Below are 27,854 nucleotides of genomic sequence, written 5' to 3' on the forward strand. Positions count from 1 at the left end.
AAATTTTAAAACTTTTCATACCTTAAAAAATTAATATATTTTGTTATTTTTATAAAAACAATGCCAGCTTAGATTACAAACAGAATAAATTTGTTTATTTTTTTTATTTATATTTACAGGTTCACGTAGTTAAAAATTAATTCTAATCCTTTTCGAAAAGAAAAACAATTAGTTCATAGTTGTTAGATTATTTTATTAACATTTTAATTATTTTTGAAAATTATATAAAAAAAATAAATCAAAACTTTTGAAAATATAATATTTTAATACATCTTATAGATATGTCAATATTTGAAGTCTGAAATATGTTATCAGTTTTTGTTATAAGCGTTTGCGATTCATAACATATAATTAATCAATATAATAAAATAAAGCTATTTATTTATTGTAAAGTAAAAAATGCTTTAATCGTTTAAAGGTTATTTAATATAGAAGACTAACTGACCAGTAATAATTAATTAATTAATAATCAACTATGAAAAACATCTTAATATAATTTTAAAATAATAAAATATGCCGTATAGATTTTTGATTTATGCATTTAACGTAGAATGTAGATGTACTAAGACGGAAGAAAACTTTATAAATAAGGGTTAAACAAATAAGAAGCCAATCATTAGTAGCATTTAGCTTGAAATTCAAAATTGCAATAAAAAAAATAAAACCAGAAGCCATGATTCCACTTTTGTTTGTGTCACGAAGAGTTTTAGGGAGTGCAAAAAAGTTATGTGCTTAAATCATTTATGAGTGGATTGTGATGAATTTCTAGTCCGAAGAAAAACCATTTGTGAAAAAGTTGAGTTTTATTCTAAAATGATTTAATATTAAGGTTGTTTCGAAGTATAGTATAGGTATTAATTTTATAACAAATTGTTGTGTCATAATAAAAAACTAATAATCCATAAATATTGCAATTTTCCCTAATTGTATTATTTTATAATATGTTATAGTATAATAAGGTTTGACATGAAGTAATATTGTCCAGGTATTCATTTAATTGCGTGGTTTATATTATTTTTTCGTTTTTGGAGGTGGTGCAAACTTTTCACTTTACTTTAACTGATTTAGGATATTGACTCACAGCGATGTAGCTAAAATTAAATATACAGTATACACATATTATACACTATAATAATATGTATTTAGAATTTAATATTATGATAACTCGTGAGGTACACCAATATAAAATATTGTGGTGTTAGTCCCACTTAATACCTATGTCTTCATTAAGATTTATCAAATGATCGATGAATCTATTTCGATACGTATTAGCATAAATCATAATACACCTATAATCTATATACACATGAAACTTAATCCACAACTAAATATAATATACCTAGTACCAACCTACATTAAATATTTATATATGATTCTTGGAATAGAGCATACAGGCATGATGCATGTAGGACGTAGTTTTAAAAACGTAATTATTCCACGGCAGTCATCACTAGATTTTGACGTATTGTCTAAAATGATTTATGAAACCGAAATGATAATATAACATATAACCATCAATATAGGTATTTTATAATTTATTAGTACCTATTACATACTATAATAAGTTTGATTACTGCTATTATATTCTCCGAATTTCAATTCCTCGCAGGTTGTTTTGAACTCATATTCGGTTAACCAAAAAAAGCCCATTGTGATTATCAATTTGATAGCTGATTATGAAGTCATGAAGACTAACATTTTAGAAACCAATAAACCCACAAAGTTTTATTCTGATATGAAGATACATTATATAATTAATATATTACAGTATATTATGTAATTATTAACGCGAGTATTCATCTGTTTATTAAAAAAAAAAGACTTTGTACGTGCTTTAATAATAATTGATTGAAGAATTTCTAAATGCATAAAGGTTTTCTAAAGAATTTTGTATTTTGATACCTTCTATTATAATATATAAACCACCGCGTCTTGTATAATATAAGCCGAGCGTGGATGTTATTATATTATAATAACTAGGGCTGGCATTTTGATGCAAAGGCATCTTTTTTTCTAATGTTTTGAAACGTTGATCCGTAAGTATAAAATGAGTTTTGGGTGATACTGATTATTTTAAAGTATTTTTTATTTTGCATTTTTTGACAAAATTAACTTTAAATGCATTTTTAGGACATTTTTTAATGTTTTTAGTGCATTTTCTTGGTTTTTAGAGCATTTCCCACAATTTCTTCATAAAAAGAACGAAAATTGTTGCGATTCACTAGACACTTTCGGCAAACTGCTGACAGTACGAATAATAAATTATATATAGTATCATATATTCATATATTTCATCATAGTAAGGCTTTTCCCCGAAAATTATCAGGTGTTTTTTTTAAATTATTATTTTAGAATGAATAATTAAGAAAACAGAAGCATAAAAAAACTAAACAAGTAACAATGTATAATAAACAAAATAAATACATTACTGTAGTATAATTTAAAATATTTTTCCAATTTTTAAGCTATAATAAAAATAATTTAAATGCATTTTTTTAGTGCATTTTTTGAGTTTTTTAAGTAATTTTTGCATATTTTGAAATTTTTTAGGGCATTAAAATCCCAGCCCTAATAATAACATTCATGCTTTTATGTATTATTATTGTTATTTTACTTAAACGAAATATTACTTTTTTTGGTGTCTACATGCTCAAAACTTGTCGTGGTCTGAAAATATTTCACGTTGAAATAATATAAAATTATAAATCAATTTTGAATACCCAAATAAAATGCATAATACCTATTATGTTGCACAGTAACGAAAATATTTTTAAATCTCTATTATTAACTTTAAGTAATGAAATAATTTATATTTTTTGTTATACCAAAATATTTATTGATGATAACATTATATAATTAAATTAATTTTGTTTGAACGTGTTTGTCATATGTATGCATATCTTTCAAAAATATAATTATTTCATTATTATTAGTGGTGCATGTTAAAATATTAAATAGTTACTTATGTAATTATTAGTTATTCAAAAATATAAAATAAATTAATAAACTTTAGTTTTCAACTTAAAAGTTTTTCATAAAAATTGTTTATCTTGGTTTTTTACGTTTAAAAACTTTATGGCTTTTAAAAACTTATATAATAGTGTCAAGTTTTATGAAGTCATTTTTTAAACCATAATATTTGCATTTTTGTACAAAACAAAAAGTTACATAAATATACATAATAGTTTTTCGACTCAATAACAGTAATAATTTAACATTTAAAATATTATCAAATGAATAAATGTCACTACATTTAGTGGATACGAAATGATCTCTTTGATTTTCGTTTATTTAATTTGATTAGTTATAGTACTTAAATTTTTTTTTTTTGAACATAATATTTAACTTTTATAATATTTTTTTGTAGATTTAAATAGATTTAATACCCGTAAATTAAAATTATTATAACATAACTAATTAACCCTGTATATAGTCTATAAAATACATAATAAACCATAACACACATCAATTATTATTTTTTATAATATTAAAATGTAGTAAATTTGCATTTAGAGTTCCTATATTGTTCAACTTTTAATTTTATTTAATTAAACATTTTTTGTAAGTACCTATTATAATAACGTTGTAGGGCGTTGTCATTATAATAATATGTTTAGCGATGGTATTTTTGGAATCGAGGAAAAAAAATTATTAGGTAACAACTACGTCTATTATATAATTATAATATATTCTAACACAGGTATCAAGCATAATATGTATATACCTAATATGAGAAATAATTGAATTAGGTTTATGTTATACATTTTGGAGTTCATATTTTATATAGACACATTAATTCTTTTATGATTTAAATAGATTAATACAATTTTTAAAGTTTTAAAAATGTTTAATTAAATTATTAAAAACATTTCGTTATTTTGCCATTGTCAATGCCACTAAAAATTACTAAAAACTATACTATACATACTTATTATTAAATAGTAGACAAATATTCAACAATTATTCATTGTTTATAAAATAACACGCTATTAAAAATATAATATGTTATGTTTATTTTAAAGTATATATTCCTAATAGGCACTATTAATGCAACAATTATGTAAGTGCTAATGTTTGAAATGTTCTAATTAAAATTAACATACACAGGTTTATACAATTTTAAGTACAATTAAAATTGAATGTTCTGTAAAACTGTCAGAAGTTAGTAAAATTGATTTCATATACGTTTTATACAGATAATACATTATACATTATAAGTTAAATTTTTTTCTTTTATATTCAACACTTACAAAATTAAAACGGTTTCCGAGGGCGTGTCATATATCCCAAAAGAGTTGCGGGATGTTGGTAATATAGTGACAAATTATTGAAATCTATTCAACAATTTCAAACTTTCTCAAATTATATTTGAAAATATTTTTACCAAACAATATTAAAAAAAGATAGATAAATGACACAAAATATATAAAACTAATTAATAAAAATTAATATTAAATACGGAACCATCGAAATAAAACATAATATAAGATTTTTCTTTCCATTCGGCTGACAACTCAATATTTGATTAAAATCAGCAGATTATTATATTGACTAAACTAAATTTTAACAAGGATAATTTAATTTTTATTGCATTGCTCGAAGTTAAATACATTATTCATTTATACAAATAAAGATGTTTTTATAACCAATTTTATTTACTAATCTGTGTATTTATTGGAAAAACCAATAATTATTAAATTATGTGCTTTATAATTATTTTACAAATGTATATATATACATAATACATATGTATATAATTATAGAGAAACATAACCTTAAAAAATTGTTTTTATGTTTAAATAATATTACATTATAATATTCATCCGCGATTTTACGTATTATACCTACTATTAATACATCATCTACGAATTATAATAAAATAATTATTATAATGCATATTTACTTGCGAGTTATGACTGTAATTTCTATTAAAGTCATTCCCAATATTAATATTATTATAATTTTAAAAGCTTCAGCTTCGACTGACTAGTTTTCACATCGAAAATAACGAAAATATATTATACTTACAAAGGCGTACACTAAATCTTGCTTTTATTCTAAATTTTTCAAATTTAATTAAATACTGTTGCCGCAATTTATGTTTAAATAAATAAACAATGGATCTACAGTTTAATTAAATATATTATTATAGATCCATAAAATTTCAATTGCTTTATCTTTTATACTAGTCAATTGAATAAACAAGTGTTTTTTAAATAATTATTTTTATTTTTTACACAACAATATGAAACAAATATGTATGCTCTTAATACTTAATATAAAAACAGTCAATAGTTTTGAAACTTTGCATAAATAAAAATTCATACAAAAATATACAGTAATGAATTAAAACATTTTATTAATAATTTGAGGTTATCAATACCATAGAGTTTACATTTTAAATATACTATTATTAATTATTACATACTGGTCACAGATTTTTGGATTGATGCCACCAGTTATCATCCCCCTCGTGAGTCTCTCATCTCTTTCACTCGTCGTCGTCTAACAATAAAGTCACTCGTGCTCACCTCATTACAGTACCTACAGTATTCTACCCTCATTAGTTACAACAGCACAAGTACAATTTTTTGCCGACATTGAGAAGTCTACTCCCAAATGCCGATAGAACAACCTACGATGATTGTGTCGCAATTGTTCTGCTGCTGCTGTTGACTTTACCTGGACCGTTTTCGTCGCTGGCTCCAGCACGTCACCACCATATCCGGCCACCGTGTCCGGAAGGGTGTTGAGTGAAGACATCAAGCATTTTAAATCGCACACACACAGACTTGAGCTTTCTTTGTGTGTTTTCAAAACGAATCGGTGGCAGATGCGATTGGGATTCCGTAATATCCATCATTTTCCTTTCTACAGGTGACTTTAATCCTTTAATCACACCGTGGGTCAAATAATTGGGACAGACAACCGTTATTTGCGTGGTACTATCACTGCCAGTAAAAAAACATTGATAGCTTGTCTGCAGCTGTGCACGGAAAAAGCACTGTCATCGGTAAGTTCAACAATCGTCGTATAGCATTTCGTAAAATATCGGTTGAAGAACTCGAGTTTAATCGGTGTTACGTGGATGTTATTACTATACCGTTTTACCTTCTGCGTCTTTATACCACCGTATATTATAGATTTAGAATTTGTAGTTTTAAATTGTTTTTAATTTGAAGTGTAATTGGCGAGACAACGTTTTGAATTTCCTATGCACTCCATGATAATGGTGGAAAATGCTTTACATCCATCGAATCTATTTTTCTAATTTCTAACAAGACTTTTTCAAACTCTAACAACTACAATTTTCCAACAACTTGATATAGCCGTATTTATCGTATAGTTAAATGTCTTCGACTGGTAATTTTTTCAGAGCTTAGAGATCGTACAAAAAATGATTACGGTTAATTATCTTCTTAATTACCTTAATTAATATTACCTTACGGTCAGTGTTGGATCGTCTGTCAACTCTGTCATATATGTGTCGTCTTCCAACGTATCATTGCAGGTAGTTTTATATTTCCACGACCTTCTCCACGTACCGCGAGCTTTGCCGTATTTATTTCAAAGTATTTTCTGTTAACTGTGCACTTTTATTTATTCGACTGAGATACATCCAATATGATGTGGTCATCTCCGAAGTAGTTTGAGTCGTGTAATTCCAAACTTAAATTCGTAACTACTAATGGTATTCGTTCTTGATAAAATCCGTTATCATATTATGTAATCTCCACCTTGAGCAGTTTCCAATTTCAATTTGGTATTTTTAGGTATATTGGTCATATAAAGAATAACGAACCTTGATTATTGCATTGTTGCTAGCTCCAAAAATCTGGTGGCTCAGTCGCAAAGTACAATTGATCATTCTGTCGTAACGTTATTATGTTTTTAAATTTTTCATTTTTCATTTTTTTTTATTTTTTTATGCAGTTAACTTCCCCAGCGTTTTTATACCTTACGCAAGGTTTGATTATAAAAATTATTTAATATATAAGAAATTGAATGCTATAAAATATAATAAATGTCTTTTATCATTTTAAAATACTGTACTATTGTAGTACATTTTTTATTCATCAAAATTATATTGTTTCATCTTGATTAGAATATTTAGAAAAATATTTTATATTTCATGTTTAAATCTTTATAAAATTATAAAAGTGTGCAAGTGGGTATCGAATTGCTACACAGTAGGTCTCGAGTGGATTATTGTAATGGATATTTTGATATTATAAATTTGCATTTAATAATAAATCATTGAATATGAAAAATAATTTTGAACGAAGACGATTAGTCAGTCTACATCACCAAGTATATTGCAAGATATTTTTTAATACTGCTGTTAAATCAATTTATTTTACTATTAGTATTACAGTAGGTTGATTATATTTATATAGAAAACAATGAATTTATCGTACTATTGTTAATATTTAATTATTATAATAGTATATATTTACCATGTTATAATATTATTGTTATTAACTTTTGAGTCAATACCAATAATTTATCATAAAATAGTGTGATATGTTCATGGTATACATAGGTAATAGCTTAAAATTAATCTACATATTTTTAAAATGCTATTACATATAGTAAAATTCATAATATACATAAAAGTTTTAAGTTCTCGCGAACAATATTTTTGTATAAAGAAGATGTCATACCCGCATGTGTTATGACTATAAATTCTCAAGTATTTTTACTTAGAATAATTTTTTATCAACATTTATAAAAAAAAAATAAAAACGTAAAATTTTAAATTTATAAACTAACTCAAATAGAGTCAAAATATTTCGAAAATTATATTATGTATAGAAAATGATCATATAAATATTTCAACTATAAAAAATAAAATAAAATACATTTTGTCGAAAATTTGTGAAGTGTAAAAATTTTAATTTTCCTTAATTTTTTGTTTGTTTTTCTCGATTATTTTAAAAAATACTGGGAATTTTTAATTTTGACCTCTCAAATAATATGTAAAAAATTAACAACCCTTAAAGTTGAAGATAGAAGCATTTTATTAACTACACACGTGTATATAGTATATATAAACACACAAAAAAAATACATTATTGTAAAATCTTTACATTCATCACTCCTCTCAGAATATAAAATTTTTATCTAATTTTATTTTTACTTAATATGTGAAGTTCTTGTTTCATATTTTTGATAATTATTAATAACTCGCTATATTATACTCGTAATACTAGTTTGTATTATATAACAATAGTAACGTTATTCTATATTATGTTATATGTATCGTGTAAGCAAAATGTTGACACTTGACACATTATATCATATTATACATAGATACTATATAATGTACTATTGTGTATATAGGAATTACGATTTCTAGGAATTTGGTTCATATTTAATGTAGCTAATGTACTCTGTATTTATTTACAATTCAAAATAGGTAGGTACTAAAATACACTTCAAAATAGATATTACATTAACATATATGTATACTATACATTTTTGATGGATTGACAAAAATGATAGAACTCTAATATATTTGTACATATATATATAATTATAATAACAAATATTGCAAGTACATAAAGTCATAAATAATGTTAGAAATTATTAGAAAAACAAATCATGCTTAATCAGCGGAAAACCAAACAAAATAAATATCTTTCTCTAATAATTCATTAATTTCTAAATAGATCATGAGCCATATAAATACAATCAATGTCAATTATGATTTAAAGATTAAATTAAATGATTCTATTATTTATTTTAATAATTGTTAAAAATTAAACTCAATATTATGATGTAAACATTAGTATTATTGTAATATTTATTTGAATGTATCTAGACTTTTAATATCTCAAAATATTGAGTTTCGACACGCGTGAGATTTACCAATTTTATCATACACTCGGTAAATAACAATGAATTCCTTTATCAAGAATACAAAATGCCAATCGTTGACCTTAAAATAGGAAATAATTAAAAACATGCACAGACAGTAATTTCTCTTAAATTTGCGTAAAGAAAAAAAACCAAAAGTCGTTCAACTGTGTATATCGTCTAACCTAAATAATTTAGGTCAGGGGCGGACAAATTTGAAACTATAGCAGACGTCTGCGACCAGACGGTTTGAATTCAAACCGGTATGTAAACCAATCGGGTATCGATTCTCATTAAACGGTCGATACTCGCTCGTTTATACGTTTATATATATATTATAATGTACATTATACATACATGTTGTGATTTAATTATTGTGCAATTTTAACGATAAAAATAATCCTTGAACTCAAAAATAACAAAATTAATACTGAAAGGTGAAAAATTATTCGTTTTAATTATTAGACGTCATAGAAAGTGTGATCTTTTCCAACAAAAATATTCGTAGTTTCGTACTTACTTTTCATTCCCTTTATCGTTATTCATTAGAAGAACTTAAGTTACATAAGGTATATAATATATATATAACATGATATGAAAAATTTCAAGCATGATAAAATATATTATTGACTTACAAATAGTAAAATCCACGATAAATAAAGCCAGACATTTAGTTTTACCTTAAATCGAGATAAAAACTTTTTTTTTTAATGTACCTATAGTTTTTTAACATAGTTGCAAATCATGAAAACAATATATAAAGACTTTAACGCTCTAATTTATTCTTGTTCATAGAAGGTTACCTTATCGTTAATTGTAATTAATAAAATATAAATAACTTCGAACTGAAGTGTGCATGCAGAATAGTGGTGTGTTGATGTGTTTTGATATTAAAATAAGAACGGGCTAATAAATCATTGCATTAAAAAAAATAAGTGGGATACTTTTAAAACCACGCTTGCTGACATTTCTTCGACAGTTTTCACGCTTTGAAAAAATATTGAAAAAAAAAAAAATCAAAAATCACCTCTTTTAAGTATTATTGAAACTGGATTTCCAATGTACGAATATAAAGTACCTATTATAGACGTACTATACGAAACTTTATAAGAGCTTTTTTTCTTGCATAGCAAATAGCATACAAATATAATAAAAATCAATACATCAAATAACTCATTTCTCGGGCAATCTACCTTTGACATCATATAATAATATTGTCGGACGGCTAAATTAAATTTAGCTAAAAATATCATGTATACATGTTTATATACAGACTCTCACACACTGGTCATCGCTTAAAATAGGTTAGGTGAGATAGGTGCATGCGTACTAAATATATATATATATATTATATATACATATATATTGTATATATTAATAAAATTATTACTACACGAGTACTACCGAAGAAATCATTATTTCAAATAATATTATAACTTTATAAGCAACTGCTGTTATCCCGTGAGCAAGCCATGTACTTTGCAGCCTTAATATAACGATTATGATAATAATAATAGCAATAATCGTTTCACCCGAACACGCCTCCGGGGTTTTGGAGTAGGTGGGGAGGGGTCCCAACCACTATGCTGTGAGAATCCGGGTAGTTACCCCGACCGCCGTTTTTTCCTTTTTTTTTTCGTCGCGCGCAACGCACTGCTACGACGGCGGTGACGATGGAGGCGGCGGCGGACGTTATAAGTTATAACCAGTGCGTCCGGAGGAATGTCTCGTACCTACAGCAACAGCAGCAGCCGTATGTACACACACAATGCAACCGGATTGGGTCTTAAGTGTAGTATTTTTTTTCCTTCCTCTTTGTGAAAATAATGTCCGTTGATTGGCGTCCGGTGTGCCCGTTTTCTTCTGTTTTTTTTTTTTTTTTTTTTTTTTTTACTTTTAATGTTTCCACTTTATATACAGAAGATCGTGTGTGCGTGTGCGTGTCGGTTGTCGCGGCGGCGGCGGTGACGTTCCGATCACCAGGGAAACTGGTTTTTGTCGCACATAAGCGCGTGCGGGGTCTCCCGGGGGCGATCGATCGCGAATATGCGCGCGCTAGGTCTCCCGCACGCCCTCTCCTCGTCGCCACACTCTCTCATACAAGCCTCCTCTGTCGCCGATGTTCATATATATATATATATAATATAATAAACCACATTGTCTCTATAGTCCGCGTACTCGTCGAGTATTTACAGTCCTACCCCACCGCCAGTGCTACCCCCAGACTCGAGCCGCATAGTCGACTGACGTTTTGCAGAATACGTATTACTATTATTATTATTATTATTATTATTATTATTATTATAGACCGACGCGTAGTATGATGACCATATGATACGATGGGGGACATTAAATATTAATGTATACGGACGACTACTATAATAATATGTTACTGTAGAGAAATCCGGCACGGCGACGCGACAAAAGGTTCGACGCTCGTATAGCGCGTAGACCGCGACGGAACGCGCGCGCCGTGTGCCGGCGAAGATGAATATTATTATTATTATTATACCATTCGCTGCGATGAAATTGCACAACTCGTCGTTGTCCGCCCGATCGCCGTTTACGGTGCCATTGACGTCGCGACCAAGTCGTATATAGACGCACGTATCACAATAATAATAATATTATTACATATTACAATAATTTATACGTACCTCTATATAATTTATGTGTGCTATATAATATACCCGATGCATATTACAATAATATAATACGCGTACGGAGTATCTTAAAAGTATATTGCAGTACTCGCAGGCTACAGCTGCAGCAGCTGTTGCAGTTGCTGCACACGAACGTCGGGTCCACCGCGGGAGGACCCGCGCGCATGTGACCGTGACGCCAGAGACCTAATGGACCGTTTTAATATTATTATTATGTATTTTTATATTATTAAATATACATTGAGAATACGAATACAGATATAAATATAACACGGTATATATTAGGTGTATGTATATACGCGTGCATATTGTGTATATATGTATAGGTATACCTACGTATAAATACGCGTACGTGTAGATGTATATAATAGATATAGATATTTGCGTGGGCACGACACGACGCGTTTATACTGGCCAAAAGGGGGACTCGAGTGGATATTTCGCTCGGAGCGAACAATTAAAACGTAGGTACACACAACGAGTTTTACACGTACTCGGGCGCCGCGATTTCAACGGGCGAAAAGGTTAATTTCCGATGGGATTTTATAATATTATGTTGGCGTAGGTACGTACTGTAGGTTTTATATATTACACACTATAATATAGGTATAATATAATGTTATAACTTATAATGTTTATTAAGTGCTGATCCATACGTATGTGTGTGTGTGTGTGTGTGTGTGTGTGTGTGTGTGTGTGCGTGATAAATTCTTCCTATAAACTTTATATGTTTCAGGTTAAGTTGCAAAACGTTTTATGGCATGCTAAACATTGCGCATTCGTCTATGCCTATACGGCTGTGTAATGCAATCACACGCACGTATAGACTAACTTCGGGCACAAAGGGTTACGAAAATTCAATGTTTTCGCTTAATATTCAGTTCTTTTGGTTTAACACAAAGTGGTTTGTTGGCCGGTTAATTGTATTCTCATCAATTATTATCGTACGTAAAATTCAGCTATTCTGAGTTGAATACATTACTCGTACAAGACAACATGTGGAAATTATTTTTGGAAGGTTGTATTTATTTATATAATATTAATTATTATTACTGACACTCTTAAACATACGGCCTCACTGTGATTTTATAATTGGTTCATATACTTAAATTTAAACTTGGTCAGATATTTGCAAAACTATTTAAAACCTACTTTGCTAAAATACTATTTCTGTGGCTATTTTTTTTTTTTTTTTTTACATAATGTTGTTTAATAATATTGTATACCCTACAATTGTGTGAAAAAATAGTTCAGCCTTAAGGAATTCGAATATATTAACAATATAAAAATAGAATGAACGTATCGAGTCCGACTGGTGTATATGTATATAGAATAATATACTATCATTTAGTCAAATTGCCATGAACTCATGAACAACTTTCAATATTATGAGTGAATAATATGTCCGAAGTCATTAATTAAGGTTTATTATTTAGATTATTATTTAGAAAACAAACACGTATCTATTATATTTTTTGGATTATTAAATTATTTTATTTACTATCTCGATCAATAAATTAAATACGATTTAAATGTTTAAATAAAATAATTTTAAGTCAGATAAATACAACAATAGGAAAAATAAATATTATTGTTATTTCTAATATTTGTATTGCCGCAAAAACTACTAGAAATCAGCTGCAGACAGAATAAATAATTATTCTGCAATTCATATGACTTTAAAATTGTATACATACCTTTTTATAATTCTTAATTGATTAAACTTCCGGACCCATATATCCTTAGCTGGTCATTAAAAACAACATCATTATTATTCAGTTAAATTTAACTCGTTAATATTATTTAATGATACTATTTATTAAAACTATAATAAAATCGTCAAAATCAATCCTGTTTCTATTACGCAAATAGCTGATGTAGTATGAAAATCGTAAAATATCTTTTAACAATGGTTGAAGTATTAAAATATTATCATGGACAAATAACTTGTTCATGATGATATGTCAAGGTACAATTCTGTTGTATTCTCTCTAACGTAAATGCTATATAATATAAATATAAACGCTTTGGAATGGAAATACTTGTGAATTTTAGTTGAAAAATGTTCCTTCCTCGTTCCTACCATATTATACATAAATTGATTTTATATAGTTTTATTTTTAAGCATAAAAAATAAATAGATTTTATTAGTTGGTTTGATATAATAAAGCATTTTTTTTTCTAATATATCTATATTTCTTTGAATTTATGACTTTGTTTTACTATTGTATATTTTGAATATGGTACAATTATTGATTTTGTATTATATCAATTTTAAATAATGTATATTTAAGTATTTATCCTCTTTATAAGTATAATATTATTTATTGGATATAAAAAGGAAAGATAAGTCGGGTATGCAATTGTACACGCCATATTATATAATATTAGGAATAGTGCTTTCGGTTAATCGTTTAAATGCATCCTCGGAGGCATGACGTAATTTACAAAGACTTTTTTAAAAATATCTTATAATAATGTTATTGTATAGAAAGTTATTTAAAAATTATAATATCGGGTTAAATCATTTGTTATAGTTTATATTTATATTTTATATAGTTAACTTGTTTCTGTAGAAACCTATAAAACAATAAACTATAGAAAAAACATACAATTTTTCAAGTAAATAGTTTCCATGGTGCTATGTATTTATTATTGTTATCCTTTAGATATGTAATAATACATATTAAAATTATAATCGACACGTAAAAAAATATATATATATAAATTATGGGTATTATTTAGTATATTATATTTAGTCGAGTTATAAGGGTTATACTTTAGTGTGAAAGTTTTAAAATATTTTTTTTTTTTTGGTCGAATTAAAAATCTATCTATCCATATAATTTAAAAATAATCAAAAAATTACATTCGAACGTTTTGATTCATCGTGAGACTTCGATGTAGCATTAAATATGAACATATTATATTTAACGAACACGATTGAAATATAATATAATGTAAACGTATATTCGAAGTAAAATTGGAAATACTATGTATACCTAGTAGATTAAGTACTACCTACCTATATATAATAACATTACCCACGCGTAACTACCGTCGCGACGTTCCCCCCCGAATCGCGTGTGACCCAGACGAGTCCTCGGGCGACAAGTCCCACCAATACGAGACCCGTCAGTCATTTGGAAGATGAATTTCTTTCGTCTTGTGTGTACGTTTATATATGATTTTTTTTATTTTTTTTTTTGTACATACATGTACGTAAAATAAACGGATTCGGGCGCGATGACCCCTGATCTGAGGTACCTACCAAACACATAAATAAACATGCGCGTACAAGCACACGCACAACACACCACGTCTGGACGGACTGCATAAGTATATGCATACAAGTAGGTGAAGGCGGAGGACGTCTAGACGGATATCTCTTTTGTACAACCGCCTGCAATGCGTCTACGTCACTACAGTTATTGTACAGAGCGTTTCAGGCGACAACAGAAAAGCTGTTTATTGTTGTTGTATAGGTATTACCTAGGTACCTACCTGTACCGGTCAAGAACGTTTCGACCAGTTAAGAAAAAAAACCATATTGAAAAATTGCAACATGTTTGAACCGATCATTTATGAGGGAATATTATCGTTTTTATGAATATTTCTAATGCACAATATTAAATTCTTCATTAATGATTGTTTTTTTTTTTTCAATCTTTGTCACGAGTTTATCAAAGATTATCGTTATCATAACACCAAAAAATAAAAAAATTAGAAGCCCCGCATATTATATTAATATCACAATCAATGTAACTCTACCAAAATATTATATTATAATAATATGTTAAATATTACATGGCATGGATGTCTTTCGCCTCGCAGAATTCGTACTTTATATTACCTATAATAATTATACACTGTCATCAGCCAAAATAATATAATAATATTAATAAAACGCTGTGGGTATTTGGTATACTTACATAGTTTTTATTTATTAAAGATATTATATACCAGGGGCGGCCAAACGTTTTTCGGCCGCGATCTACTAAAATATACTTCACCTTTCCAAATTTATCGATAATGTTGTTAACTATCACTATGATTAATTTTCGTGTGCGTAGCCTAAAAATAAATTCTAACACGATCGACCCATGTTATATACTTTATAAATTATATTATGATAGGTAAGATGTTATTAATTATTATATTTACCTAATATTAATTATATGTCACGGGAATATTTTACAACAGTATAACTTGATATTTTTCAAATCTACACGATATAAGTCTTAAATTCAATAAATTCTAAATAAGCGTCTGAAAGGCAATAGGCATATAAAATCGTTATTTCTACAAGGAATCCGTAAATAATCTGAATGACGTATGTATTCCCACCTTTACGAATAGCCCATGGCGTATAATCCTCGAAAAACGGTCGGTGCGTTTCGTTAGGCTTGAAGTAATATGAAAGCTTGTTAAAACTCGTTTTGATGACATTTCGTCACATATGCATATTACACTCTCGGACGGCGACGCCAAAATGGTTTGGTTGAAAATCGTCACGAATCAAATGGCGGTCATACTTTTATGAAGATAACAGACAAAATATACCGTTTATATAATAATATAATATGTACCGAATTCGGTAAAAAAAACTTAAGTTGCCAGCATAATATAGAGTACCGTGGATTTATAGAATATCATTATAAAATTATGGCTACTTCACACTATAACATGATAAGGTGAACTATATATAAATCATTTTGAAATGTATAGTATTTAATTTTTAGATGAAGTGGTTCAAGTGTTTATTATATTTATTAGCTAATGGTAAGCGGTAATAGATTTAAAATGCCTTGATGAGTATGATGAGATTTTACTCTATAATATAATATGGAATATACCATCGTATAACATTGTAGTGTAGTACGGTAAACTCCTTGCTAATTACTGCAAGATTTATCTAATCACAATGCTAAATTGTTTTACGAATATAACGGTAAACATTACCACGGCTGACTGTAAGTCAATTTTAGCGGTGGATGATTATGGAGGACTAGTTTCGAACGTTCGCATCGTAGGTTCACTGATAGATTTTGGCTGTGAATTCGTAGCTAATATTATCCATTTTTTCGTTGTTATTTACAAGTGGGAATTATATGTAGTGAGTTGGTGAAATGAGATTTGGTCACCTCCGATCCGGCGATACGTGTGCCTTAATAATTAGGATTATTAATGACTTCCTTAGAATTACAGTGCAGTGGCGTGTTAAGGTAGATAAAAGTTGCACATCTTTCTTTATGACCATAATTACTATTATTTTCATTTTATTGTATTCACATATTATTATAAAAATGAATAGGTTTGGAAAATCCGGCAAAAAAAATAGTAAAATACTAAAATAATCATGTAACTCACAGTCCTATAATTTTTAGAAAAGTTGTCATGCATTAACATCGATTCGTTTATAAACTAACAATATGTAATAAGTACACACATTTTGGTTTAACTTTACGATAATGCACAAGTGTTGCTCATGTCCAATTTTGAAAATTAATTTAAAACGATAAAAACAGAATTTATTATTTAAAACATTAAATAGGTACCTACAATTTTATTCTAAACCTTTATTTAAACGAAATAAATTATTTAGGTTTAAAACATAATTATAATGGTATTTATTGTTAATATACCTACCTACTATGAAACAAATAAATAATCATAAGCAAAGCTATAAATTTATTTCAAAATATTGTTAATATTAACATTTAAATTAAAAAAAAAAACAGAAATAATGTGTAATAATAATAATATATCTGTGCTGTATAAAAAAATATATTTATGAAAAAAAATTTTACTTTGGACTGAATAAAGAATAACAACAACAAAATTATAACAGTCATGGATAATTATTTTTAAGTAACTCCCAAGACTATATCCTGTTAAAATAAATGTTCATTGTATTTAATTTTTTTCCATGCTAACACTTAAATTTTAAATAGGTTTACTTGTTTTTTTTAAATATATATAGAAGATATTAACAGAGTGTCAGTATACTATAGTCTGTAATGTGTTTTGATATTATATACATGGAAATTAATTACCTAGCTATAAATACAAGCATTAAATTCAATTTATATTGAAAATAAAAATAATATAATAGATTATCAATTATTGATTCTATCATGACTGATAAACCGTAATAGATGTTGCTAGGTTATGGTAAATAAATAACACTACTCTGATAGGTATAACCGCGCGTATCGTCTGTATCAATGAAACATTTCGTTTGCCACGCGTCTGAACCTAGACCCGAATCTCTTCAGTATTTTAACAAATATGTCTAGGTATGATTGTTGGGAAAGCGTATGTGTCCATTAGATTTGTCCTTGCTAACTAGTAACTCCACACGCATTAACTAAAAAACATTTTCAACAATTATTAATAATAAAAATAATTTTTAGTATTTATGATCTAATACTTTAGCTATTATATTCTGTGGCTATATCTAATCCTAAAAAAAAAAATGTTTAGTATTTCTATTTACAAATAAACGTGCTTGATTATTAACCTTAACCTATTAATTTTTATAACAATTTATGAACAAATAGTTTTGTTCATTAAACTATACATAATATATGTATACATATTATTATATTATACATGAAAACTAAGTACATTTTGATTTACGAAAAACGTTATCTGTACTCTGTATAATAATATAATTTATTACATGTTATGTTTGACTGGAAAATAAATGTATATTTTTTCATATTAAATTATGGCAGTGCTATGGACTAATATATTATTTTCATATTCAAAATCTTTTGGACTTTTTATTTATTTGATAAACTAAATTACAAATATACGAATTCGTATTAATTATTTCAAATTGAAGGCTTATTAATCAATAATCAACTATTGTAGTTTTTAATTCACAAATAAATATGATTATTACTCTTTCCTTATGAAATTCAGTCAAAGGGTCAATACTCGATATACTTCGATTTTAAATCAAAAATCAAATGTTGGCTATGGTATTGTATAAGTTTTAAATATTCACTCTGCTGTATTATGGTTTATAGTTATAACATTTATAACACACGGTCACACCGACATGATAAAAAATCTCCAAATAGCGTGGCATATATTTTTAATATTAATATAAGTTCTACAATTATTAGTTTGAAAATTAGTTTTTTATTGTTTCTATTGTGAACAACATACTATTGTTATAATTTTATTATCATCTAATTTTGACACTGGGGTCCACCGAATCGAATTAACAGTCAGAGTTTTGAGTTTTGTATTATAAATTATTTAAAAAATAGTTCATCATATTTATCATTAATGGTTAAACATGGCATGGTTTCCTTTCATATTTGAATCGTTAGAAAATATTATCAAGCCAAAGGGTTAATAATTATTTTGATATGTCGTAATGTATATCATGCACAATATTGTGCTTATTCGTTAAACCACATTACTGCATTAATGTGATGTTCTTTTATGCTTAAAACTTAGTTATTGTTATTATTTAATATTAATTATTAAAACCAGAGGAGTTTGTGAAAAGTATAATAAATTATTAATTAATCTTTTGTTCAATGAAATCTTAGTATTATTATGACAGATATGTATTTCCCTCAATGCATTGATATATATTCGACATCAATAGTATATGAATTGCTCTCTAAGGGATAGATTCTAAAAGTGGTGATGGGGAATTGGAATTCTACTCATATGTTATGATCGCAAAATATTCGAGATAAATGTTGACCTTAAAAATAGACAACACAATATTATTATACTATAATATTATTTATTTCGATAAAATTATAATTGTATTTCATTATTATATTAATATGGCTAAATCGTTCTAAAATTACTTAATATTCTTTATGTTTGTACTGTTCTACTATAAGTGTAAGATCTTGAGTATTGGTAACTTTATACAACATGGCCATTTGGAGATTATATAGTTATAAGGTTGTATGCATAGTACGTCATCGTATTCATCAAAATACAATACGATGTCTTGTAATTGATTTGATGCATGCAGGTTACTATTTCTTGGACGAGTTACACCTTCTCGATATATAATATACATATCACACAAACACTGGTTTGTGCAATATACATCATGTATATGAATTTATAAAGCCCTAATAACCACAAAAGAAAACCGTAAACTTCGAAGGATCGAATAAAAAAAATAAAAATACTACATGTAGTTATATAACTAATATATTACGGTGCAGGTTATTTGTAAGTTGTATTACATTTTTAAGCATTAAGCATTACAATTTCAACAATAAAATAGTTTGTGTAGATTTTTGTGACAGTATTTATTTTCATAAAAATTTCAATCTCAAATGGTTGCAAAAAAAAATCGTGATATTGTTGCTTATCTTATTAAATTAATAACATAATTATTAATTCGTAAGAGTATCTACGTTTTTTAGCGCCCAGGGACACACATCCAAGTCTCGATCCGGTACTGTATATTAATATAACAATATTATTTTTTATCTCTCATCCTTATAATATTATTATACACGAGTATAATAATATATAACCATATTATTTGAATTTTTTCATCGTTTCACTCGAATATATTCGCCTTCAATATTTGTGAATTAGATCATCGGTAGGGAGTGAGTGGGTGACAAGTGGCACGCGCTTTTTATAAATATTATATAAATACGGTGCACGCGGTAAACTCAACGGGGCGCGTAGCGATCGGACTATAGACGGCGGCGTCAGTGTTAATCATATTGCAGCGCGCACGCATCCACTGCAAGCCTATAAGCAACCGACGGAGACGACGTGGACGACGGTGGTTTCCACACGGTCAATCGGTTGCAGAAAAGAGGAGGCGGCGTCGGCGATGTGGCGACGACGGTCTCTCCCACAAGCGCCGCGGGAGCACGACGGATGTGTGCCGCCGCCACCCGGTCTATCCGCCGCCGCCCTTTGTTCGCGTAAAGATTAGGTATACGCGCGCGCGCGGACGCGTTTTTCGAATCGTCCTGTATAATATAATACACGTATTATACCGTTGTCCGCGATCACGGCGTAGAACCGGTTATATATTTTTATACGCTAGCTCACGGTTATATATTATTATTATATATATACTTATTTTTACTATCTCTCTCTGTCCCACATTGTCTTTCTCACTGACTAACTCCCTCTCTCTCTCTCTCTCTCTCTCTCTCTCTCTCTATCTATCTATCTTTTTCTCTCCCCGACCCCTCATCTATGTCATCGTCGTGAGTGTTATATTTTTCTTCAAGCAAACGCTTTTTCTTCATACCGGATGAAGACGACGACAACGAGAATTAAAGCTGAGTCCTACAAAACCAAGTGCTATAAAACTGAGTTCTATAAAAATAGTTCTAGGTAATAATGGTTAGTCCTATAAAATAAATTTCTAGAAATAAAATAATTTTAAACAATTTTTTTCTATAGTAATAATTATTATATCGTGTTTTATTAAACTAATTATAATAATAATAATAATAGTAATAGTAATATTTTTAAACGGGCTATAAGCCAAATATACATGTAATTATAACACTAAAATTATAATTTGTGACCTATAAAAGTTGACCGTATGATATGAACAAGCCATAACAAGAGTTAAATTTGAACTTTAAAATGTTTTCATATACCTGCTATTATGGATTTATTTATTTGATATTTTTATAAATATTATTTGAATAATTTTATTGTACTATTGAGATGATTTCATAAAATGTGTAAAGATGATTACAGTTATAATTTAATAAAACAAATAGTTATGTATAATAAACATTGTATATATGTTGTGCATTTCGATTTAAAGTCGCGACATCTCAGAATCTGTTTACTACAGAATTTGATATTTGATAGTAAACATTTCTATGGAACTCGAATTTAAATAGCTCTGTTTTAAAAGACTTGGTAAATTCTAGAACCCGGTGCGTTACCCGATGTCGACGGTCGACGACTCGCACGCATCGTCACAAGTTTCCGATATACCTAGGCATCTCAAACCGGGTCGACGTCACATCGTCGTGTGGTGAGCATGATCCGCAATCGGTAGTCGCACTGCACATGCACACACACACACGTGTACACACGTTCAGGTAATCCACTTAGACACCGTCGTGCGAGCACAAATCATAATAATGGGGTTCACGCACACGCATAGATGATACACTGCAAGAAATAAGTATATTCACGTATTTCGCCCCCGTCTGGTGCAGCAGCAGCAGCAGCAGCGGCAGCATAAGCAGAATCACCGCTATAGTTGAAGTGGTAATAGTAGTGGTTGTAACAGTAGTAGCAGAGGTAGGTACCAAGTATGAGTAACCGAGATGATGGCTATGACGGTGATGGTGGGAGTCGCTATTACATTGCACCGCGGTATACATCTACGGTGACGACTGTGATGACCGCGGTCACGCCGCCGCCGGTGTTGGTGGTGGTTCAGGTGCTCTTTGACATTGAAGTTTATTGACACCGCCGCAGCCGCCGCAGCCGTCGCAACAGTCACCGTCTCCGCACGGCGCACGCAGTCTTTTCGTACACGTTCGTCCGACCGGTTCGTAGTGAGTCCTGCACGCCGTCTCCGTACCGCCGTCGCTGCCGCTTTTCGTTCTCGTCGGTGCCGTAAAATATTATCATTATTGCACCGCGGTCGCTATCCATCGCCGTCACCCGTAACCGATCACCCAACACCCGTGACGATCGTGTGCGCGTGTCCTCCACGGGTCATCCCCCGTGTGCGTCGTGCGACAACATCCGTGGTCGCGGCCGTTGCGATGTCACTACCACCGCCGTTACCGCTATCGCTCGCGTGATCGTCGTGTGTGCGCCGAGTGCGCGCGTGTGTTTATTGTACATGTTTTCCCCGGAAAAGACGTGTACGGGCACTGGCGGCCAAAGATGATATGTTACATGCCTCGGATTCAAGTCAAAGAACGACTTATTAAGTTTAGAATCGAAGGTAAAAAATAAAATACGAAAATCTAAACGGTTATATTACTATGGTGCACGTCATAACAATACGATATTATCACAAATATACGCTCTGAATTATGAATTTAATAAAATACCATTCGAAGAATAAAAATGGAATCAGAAAATATTTTCGACGGAAATATTATGTTTGAAGACTAATACGTCAAAATACCGTAGTTTGAACTGCAATATCATGTTTTTTATTGAGAAGTCCATCTTTTGTTATGATTTTATTACTGCGTAGGAAAAAATGCTTTGAGTGCTTTGGTCATTAGCCCGCAAATACTTTATACTTTAAATTACAACGAACACAAGCTTTGATTAAAATTAAAAGTTTTGAGACCTCAAAGGCCCCACTATGCAATTAAATAAATAATTTCCTATAGGTTTATTTTTATTTTCATGTAACATTAAAATATATAACTCATATCAATAATTAATTTAAAATATCTTAATTTTTGTATCATAGGTATCATATAAATCTCTCATTACACTGATTATTATATTAAATCCCCAAAAGAAAATTAAAAAATTTCAAGTGTTTTATTTTCAAAATCTAAATATTTTAAATATTAAGGATTTAAAGTATAAGGTATTCTATTTTATATAATATTTAATAAGTAATAATTACAATATTATAATTTTTTTAATGTACAATGTATATGTTACAAAATTAGAGGGCACTAAAAACATCTCAAAACTTGTAGCCCGGGGGCCAGGGTCCCCGGGACCCCCCTTAATCTACATATTTAATTACATATTTTTATTTTTCAATGATTTCATACGATAAATTATTTGGTGAAATGATAATCGTATTATAGAGGCTTTGATAATATTTAGTTAAGGTAATTCAATGTATATTCACTATAAGTTCCACACGCTTCATATTTTTACATTATAGGTATAATTGATAACGATAACTTACTATTATAACCATAGTACGAAAGAATAATATTAGGTAAATACCCTCGGCCATAAAATGAATGTCTAATATTTATAACAAATTAACATGTAAATTCACATACTGATCTATAATCTATTGATTGATCAATAATAAAATGGTTTTAAAAGTTTAAATTCGTGAGCAACAGCAATACGATTTTTTTGTCATACGTACAATTTACATGATACTATTATTAATTACTTATATCGATTACTTTTACGACTAATGCAAGTATGTTGCGATAGATATTAATAAAATTGGCATATAATATTTACACTAAAGACCTTTTTTTATCTTTGACAGTTTTTGCTAAGATATATTTTCTTTTCAAATATTATCTTGGATACCATTTTTGTCCAATGGATATTTTGACTAGTTGTCTACAGGAAATTATATGTCTTATCAGGTTTACCATATGTGTGGATCGATGGCACGTGAATATTGTCATATCAAACATTTATAATGTAGCGCAAAACCAACAAATTTTTTTTAACCGAATATTTCTATACACTAACCGAATTTTGTTACAGTCGTTTTATTTTCCAAAAGTATTTATCAATAAAAATATGTATTTATTGACTATAAACCTACACTATGTCATCTTATTCGTATATATACATATTAGATATATATATTAATGTATGCATTATATTGTTAACCTACCTAAGCATTGATAAGCTACTATTGTCTATAATGTTTCTTTATTTATATCATAGTAACACAAACCTAGAGATACCGTAGCCTGAGATGAATATTCAATTTTTTATTAAGGTACCTAAAACGAATTTATTAAAAATTATTAGTTGATTTAATTTTGTGAATAATATTACAAAATGCCATTTCACGGAAGTAGCTTATAATATTAAATTAATTGATTATATAAATAATAAATATATATTTATTTTATTTATGACTTACTTGGCCTATCTACAACAATTAATTTAATATTTTTTTAATTTTATGCTTAACTTTTCTATGCAATTACGTATTTTGCGCATCTACGTTTAAATTAAAATTGTTAATCATTTTTCTGAAAATGTTGATATATTAGTATTGAATATTGAAAAGTACCTGAAGATAATAGGTGGTTAATTATTTGAAAACTTTTAAAGTTTTAATGATAAAAGTTGCTGTAGTATGCCAAAATGTTGAAGAAAACTGTGTAATATCTTGTTCTAAATATTGCTTTAACTTATAAAATATAACTATGTAGGTAATTCAATTGTATATATTTATATGGCATATAAATATATTTATTATTATAAAATCAACAATAGATTTTTTTTAATAAATAAAGTATTTTATTTTTTATTTTTTAAACGCTATATTTATTAATAATAAATACTTATTTATAATAATATATGAAAATGAAATATTTACTAAAATTGTTGGTGTGTTATGTAAAAACAATATTCTACTAGGTACAATGTAATATGTAATACTATTTATAAATTTTTATTTAGAATAAATTAAAATATAATGTAAAAAAAAATATTTTTAAAATACATACATCAGTATGAGTGCTTATTAACAATATACTGTCAGAAAAAAAAGAGTTATCTAATATTTAAGATATAGGTAAATAACAAATAAAATAAATTGCATTAAATTAAAATACCTAGTTTTTATTCTAAAATATATACTGTTTTTATTTATTTAAAATGACTCGTTTAGATTTAAATTATAATAGTTAACTCGTTAATTGTTATGTTTAAAAATAGGTCATTCAATAATTAATTACATAATATGTATTACGTGAAAAGGAACTTATGGGAGGTGACAAAATATCAATTTAGATCGATTATATAATCCCCTATTCTTAGAATAATGAATAATATAGACGAACTGTCGAAGTGATTTTCAACAGAATTATTTAATCGAGTGACAACTGTATTTATAAAAAAATAAAATAATGGATATATTATTTAAGATATAATTATACTAGATGGGTTTTTTAAGTGTTTACATTGATTATCACAAAACGTTTTAACTTGTTAGAAAATATTATTTTATACATACCTAACTTGATGTCATTTCAAAACAACATGTTTTCTGTAAATTATATTTTTACTATTTCATCATTATCGTTTTTTAAGCTGTTTTATTTTTGAATAACACCATACATTTTTAATTTTATTACATTTTTATATATCGCAATACTACGAAAAATATTTTACTTTGGAATATGAAATCAAGAACGTATATTTTGTTATTCGTATATTACGAACATTTGGATTTATTTAAATTTAGATTTACAAATATCATAGTGTTAACTTTTTCTAATTATTGTATTACTTTATTTATACAAATAATTATATATACAATGAATATGGTTAATGCGATGAAAGCTTTCAAATTTATTTCATTTACACATTATGCGTTCGTCAATAAATGTCATAAATCATAATAGTATAATATATCATCATATAGGCTATAGGTACCTACTTAATTTAACAAATATTGAAATATAATTTAATATTGTGTAACAGTTACATGGAAAATGTATTTAAAAACTATCTATTTAATCCCGAAAAATATATAATTTATAAAAAAAATTATGATAAATGTCTATACAATGAAATTAATTATACAATTATTTAAATAAAAAATATAAGTATCTAACATTTTATAAAATCGTTATAGCTTATATAAATATCATAGTGCCTATGTTATATATCTAAATCACGCATTGTTGTTATTTAATTATGTAAATATTTTAAAGCCAAATGTTAAAATACTTCATCATTACGCAGTGTTTTTTTAGAATAAAATTAATAAAAAAATATTTAAAATGAATTCAAAACTATTGTATTATATAATGTTAATGAACGATATTAAATTTATTAAAAATCAATACTAATAGTAAATTAATGATGAAAAAATATTAGTGTAAAAATAATATTTAAAGATATGATGGATAATTTTGAACGTAAACGACAAATCACATCATATATTATATTATTATAACTACGTAATATTATATTATACGTATTAAAATTCACGAATACCTCTTTTGAATTACCTTTGTATATACTTTACTACTAATGCATTTTCTGTAGTATACTTTAGAATTTAGATAAAAGTTCTATAGAATACATATTTATCTATATAAAATAATAGTTCAATATGTCGCATGGTATTTCAATATAATCAGATCAAAAGCTCAAGTATGTTTGTACGAAGATGTTCGTCGACGTAACACAACGAATACCTATATATATATATATATATTACATTACCTTACATTTTAATATCCCAGAACTATGATTTAATAATTAAATTGAGACAGATGACACAGATGTAATTTTTATGCATTTGGATTTATATTTCGATTAACTTTATGAGTCAGTAAATTTATTTTAAGTAGGTTAAACGCAATTATTCCATGAAAACGGTCATTACCTAACAACCGGTAATGGAAAATAATAAAATAAAGTAACACAATAGTAAGCACGCATAACCTATGGCCTTGTTCTTGTAGGTATAGCGACTCGCCAAATATAGACATAATATAATCTTTGAAAAGCGGTTTCGTTGACATTTTTTCTTTTATTTCAAAAAGTTTGCCTTGTACAACTCCTACAGTCCCTACGTGTCATTAAGTTCTTTCTTTCGTGCGATACGCTATTGCCAGTTACCATATTATATGGATGTTATAGATAGGTATATTAGGTACCTAAATAATGTCAATTATCACATAATATATTATACCAGCGTGTTAGAATTATTTGATATACATATTATCAACATACCTAATGTAACTATTATTGTGTGAGTGCGAGTAGTATAGTTTATTATAAGATAATAATTTAGATGGTCACAAATAAAAAAGTTATATGCACATGATTGTAAAATGATACCATGATGATAATAATAATTATCGTTGCTTCAAGATTTTTTTTTTTACCAAACTAAAAAATGTTTTGAATATTTTTTCTATTTTTATAAAAAGGAATAAATACAATCATCTTGGTGTCTCAATAATACTCTAATACCTACCTATGACTCACGGGTAGATAAAGGGTGAATAAACGGAACTGATTTTAAGAGTGTCATCTGTGTAGTGCGGTTCTAAAACGGAAAACGTGTACGTTGTGTAGTGCGTTTACAACGAATTGGAAAATCGGTCGTCGCGTTGTCGCATCCACGTGACAGCAGGATGACAGCGGTTAAGTTATGTTCAGTGCGCTGACAGCGTTACCGGCCGCCACAACCCACATAATAATATATATATATGATGAAATGATGCCGTTTTTAGTAATTATTATTATTATTATTATTTTCAGCCGGATAGTACGACACCACACCATGATGCATTATCCGTTTTAAATTAACTACGGTGCTGGGTGGTTTTATTGATGAAAAAAATATAAAATTTAATGTATACGATGTAAATTAAAAATGCTATTATTAGGTACCAATGAAAA

At 28.0% G+C, this 27,854-nt stretch overlaps 1 protein-coding gene across 6 annotated transcripts in view; it reads left to right on the forward strand.

The window, feature by feature from the left end:
• Positions 1-27,854, forward strand: part of LOC132921435 (ankyrin-repeat and fibronectin type III domain-containing 1) — a 150,177-nt gene that overhangs the window by 85,520 nt on the left and 36,803 nt on the right. Inside the window, exon 1 of one of the 6 annotated variants that reach the window (XM_060984468.1) lies at positions 22,004-22,470. The exons of the other annotated variants lie outside the window; for them this stretch is intronic. Within the exon in view, the coding sequence (XP_060840451.1) occupies positions 22,410-22,470 (61 nt within the window). The 5' untranslated portion in view covers positions 22,004-22,409. Of the gene's footprint in view, positions 1-22,003; positions 22,471-27,854 lie in introns of those variants that run through there. 6 annotated transcript variants of the gene reach the window in all.

The sequence above is a fragment of the Rhopalosiphum padi genome, chromosome 2, assembly GCF_020882245.1.
Source record: "Rhopalosiphum padi isolate XX-2018 chromosome 2, ASM2088224v1, whole genome shotgun sequence".
NCBI lineage: Eukaryota > Metazoa > Arthropoda > Insecta > Hemiptera > Aphididae > Rhopalosiphum > Rhopalosiphum padi.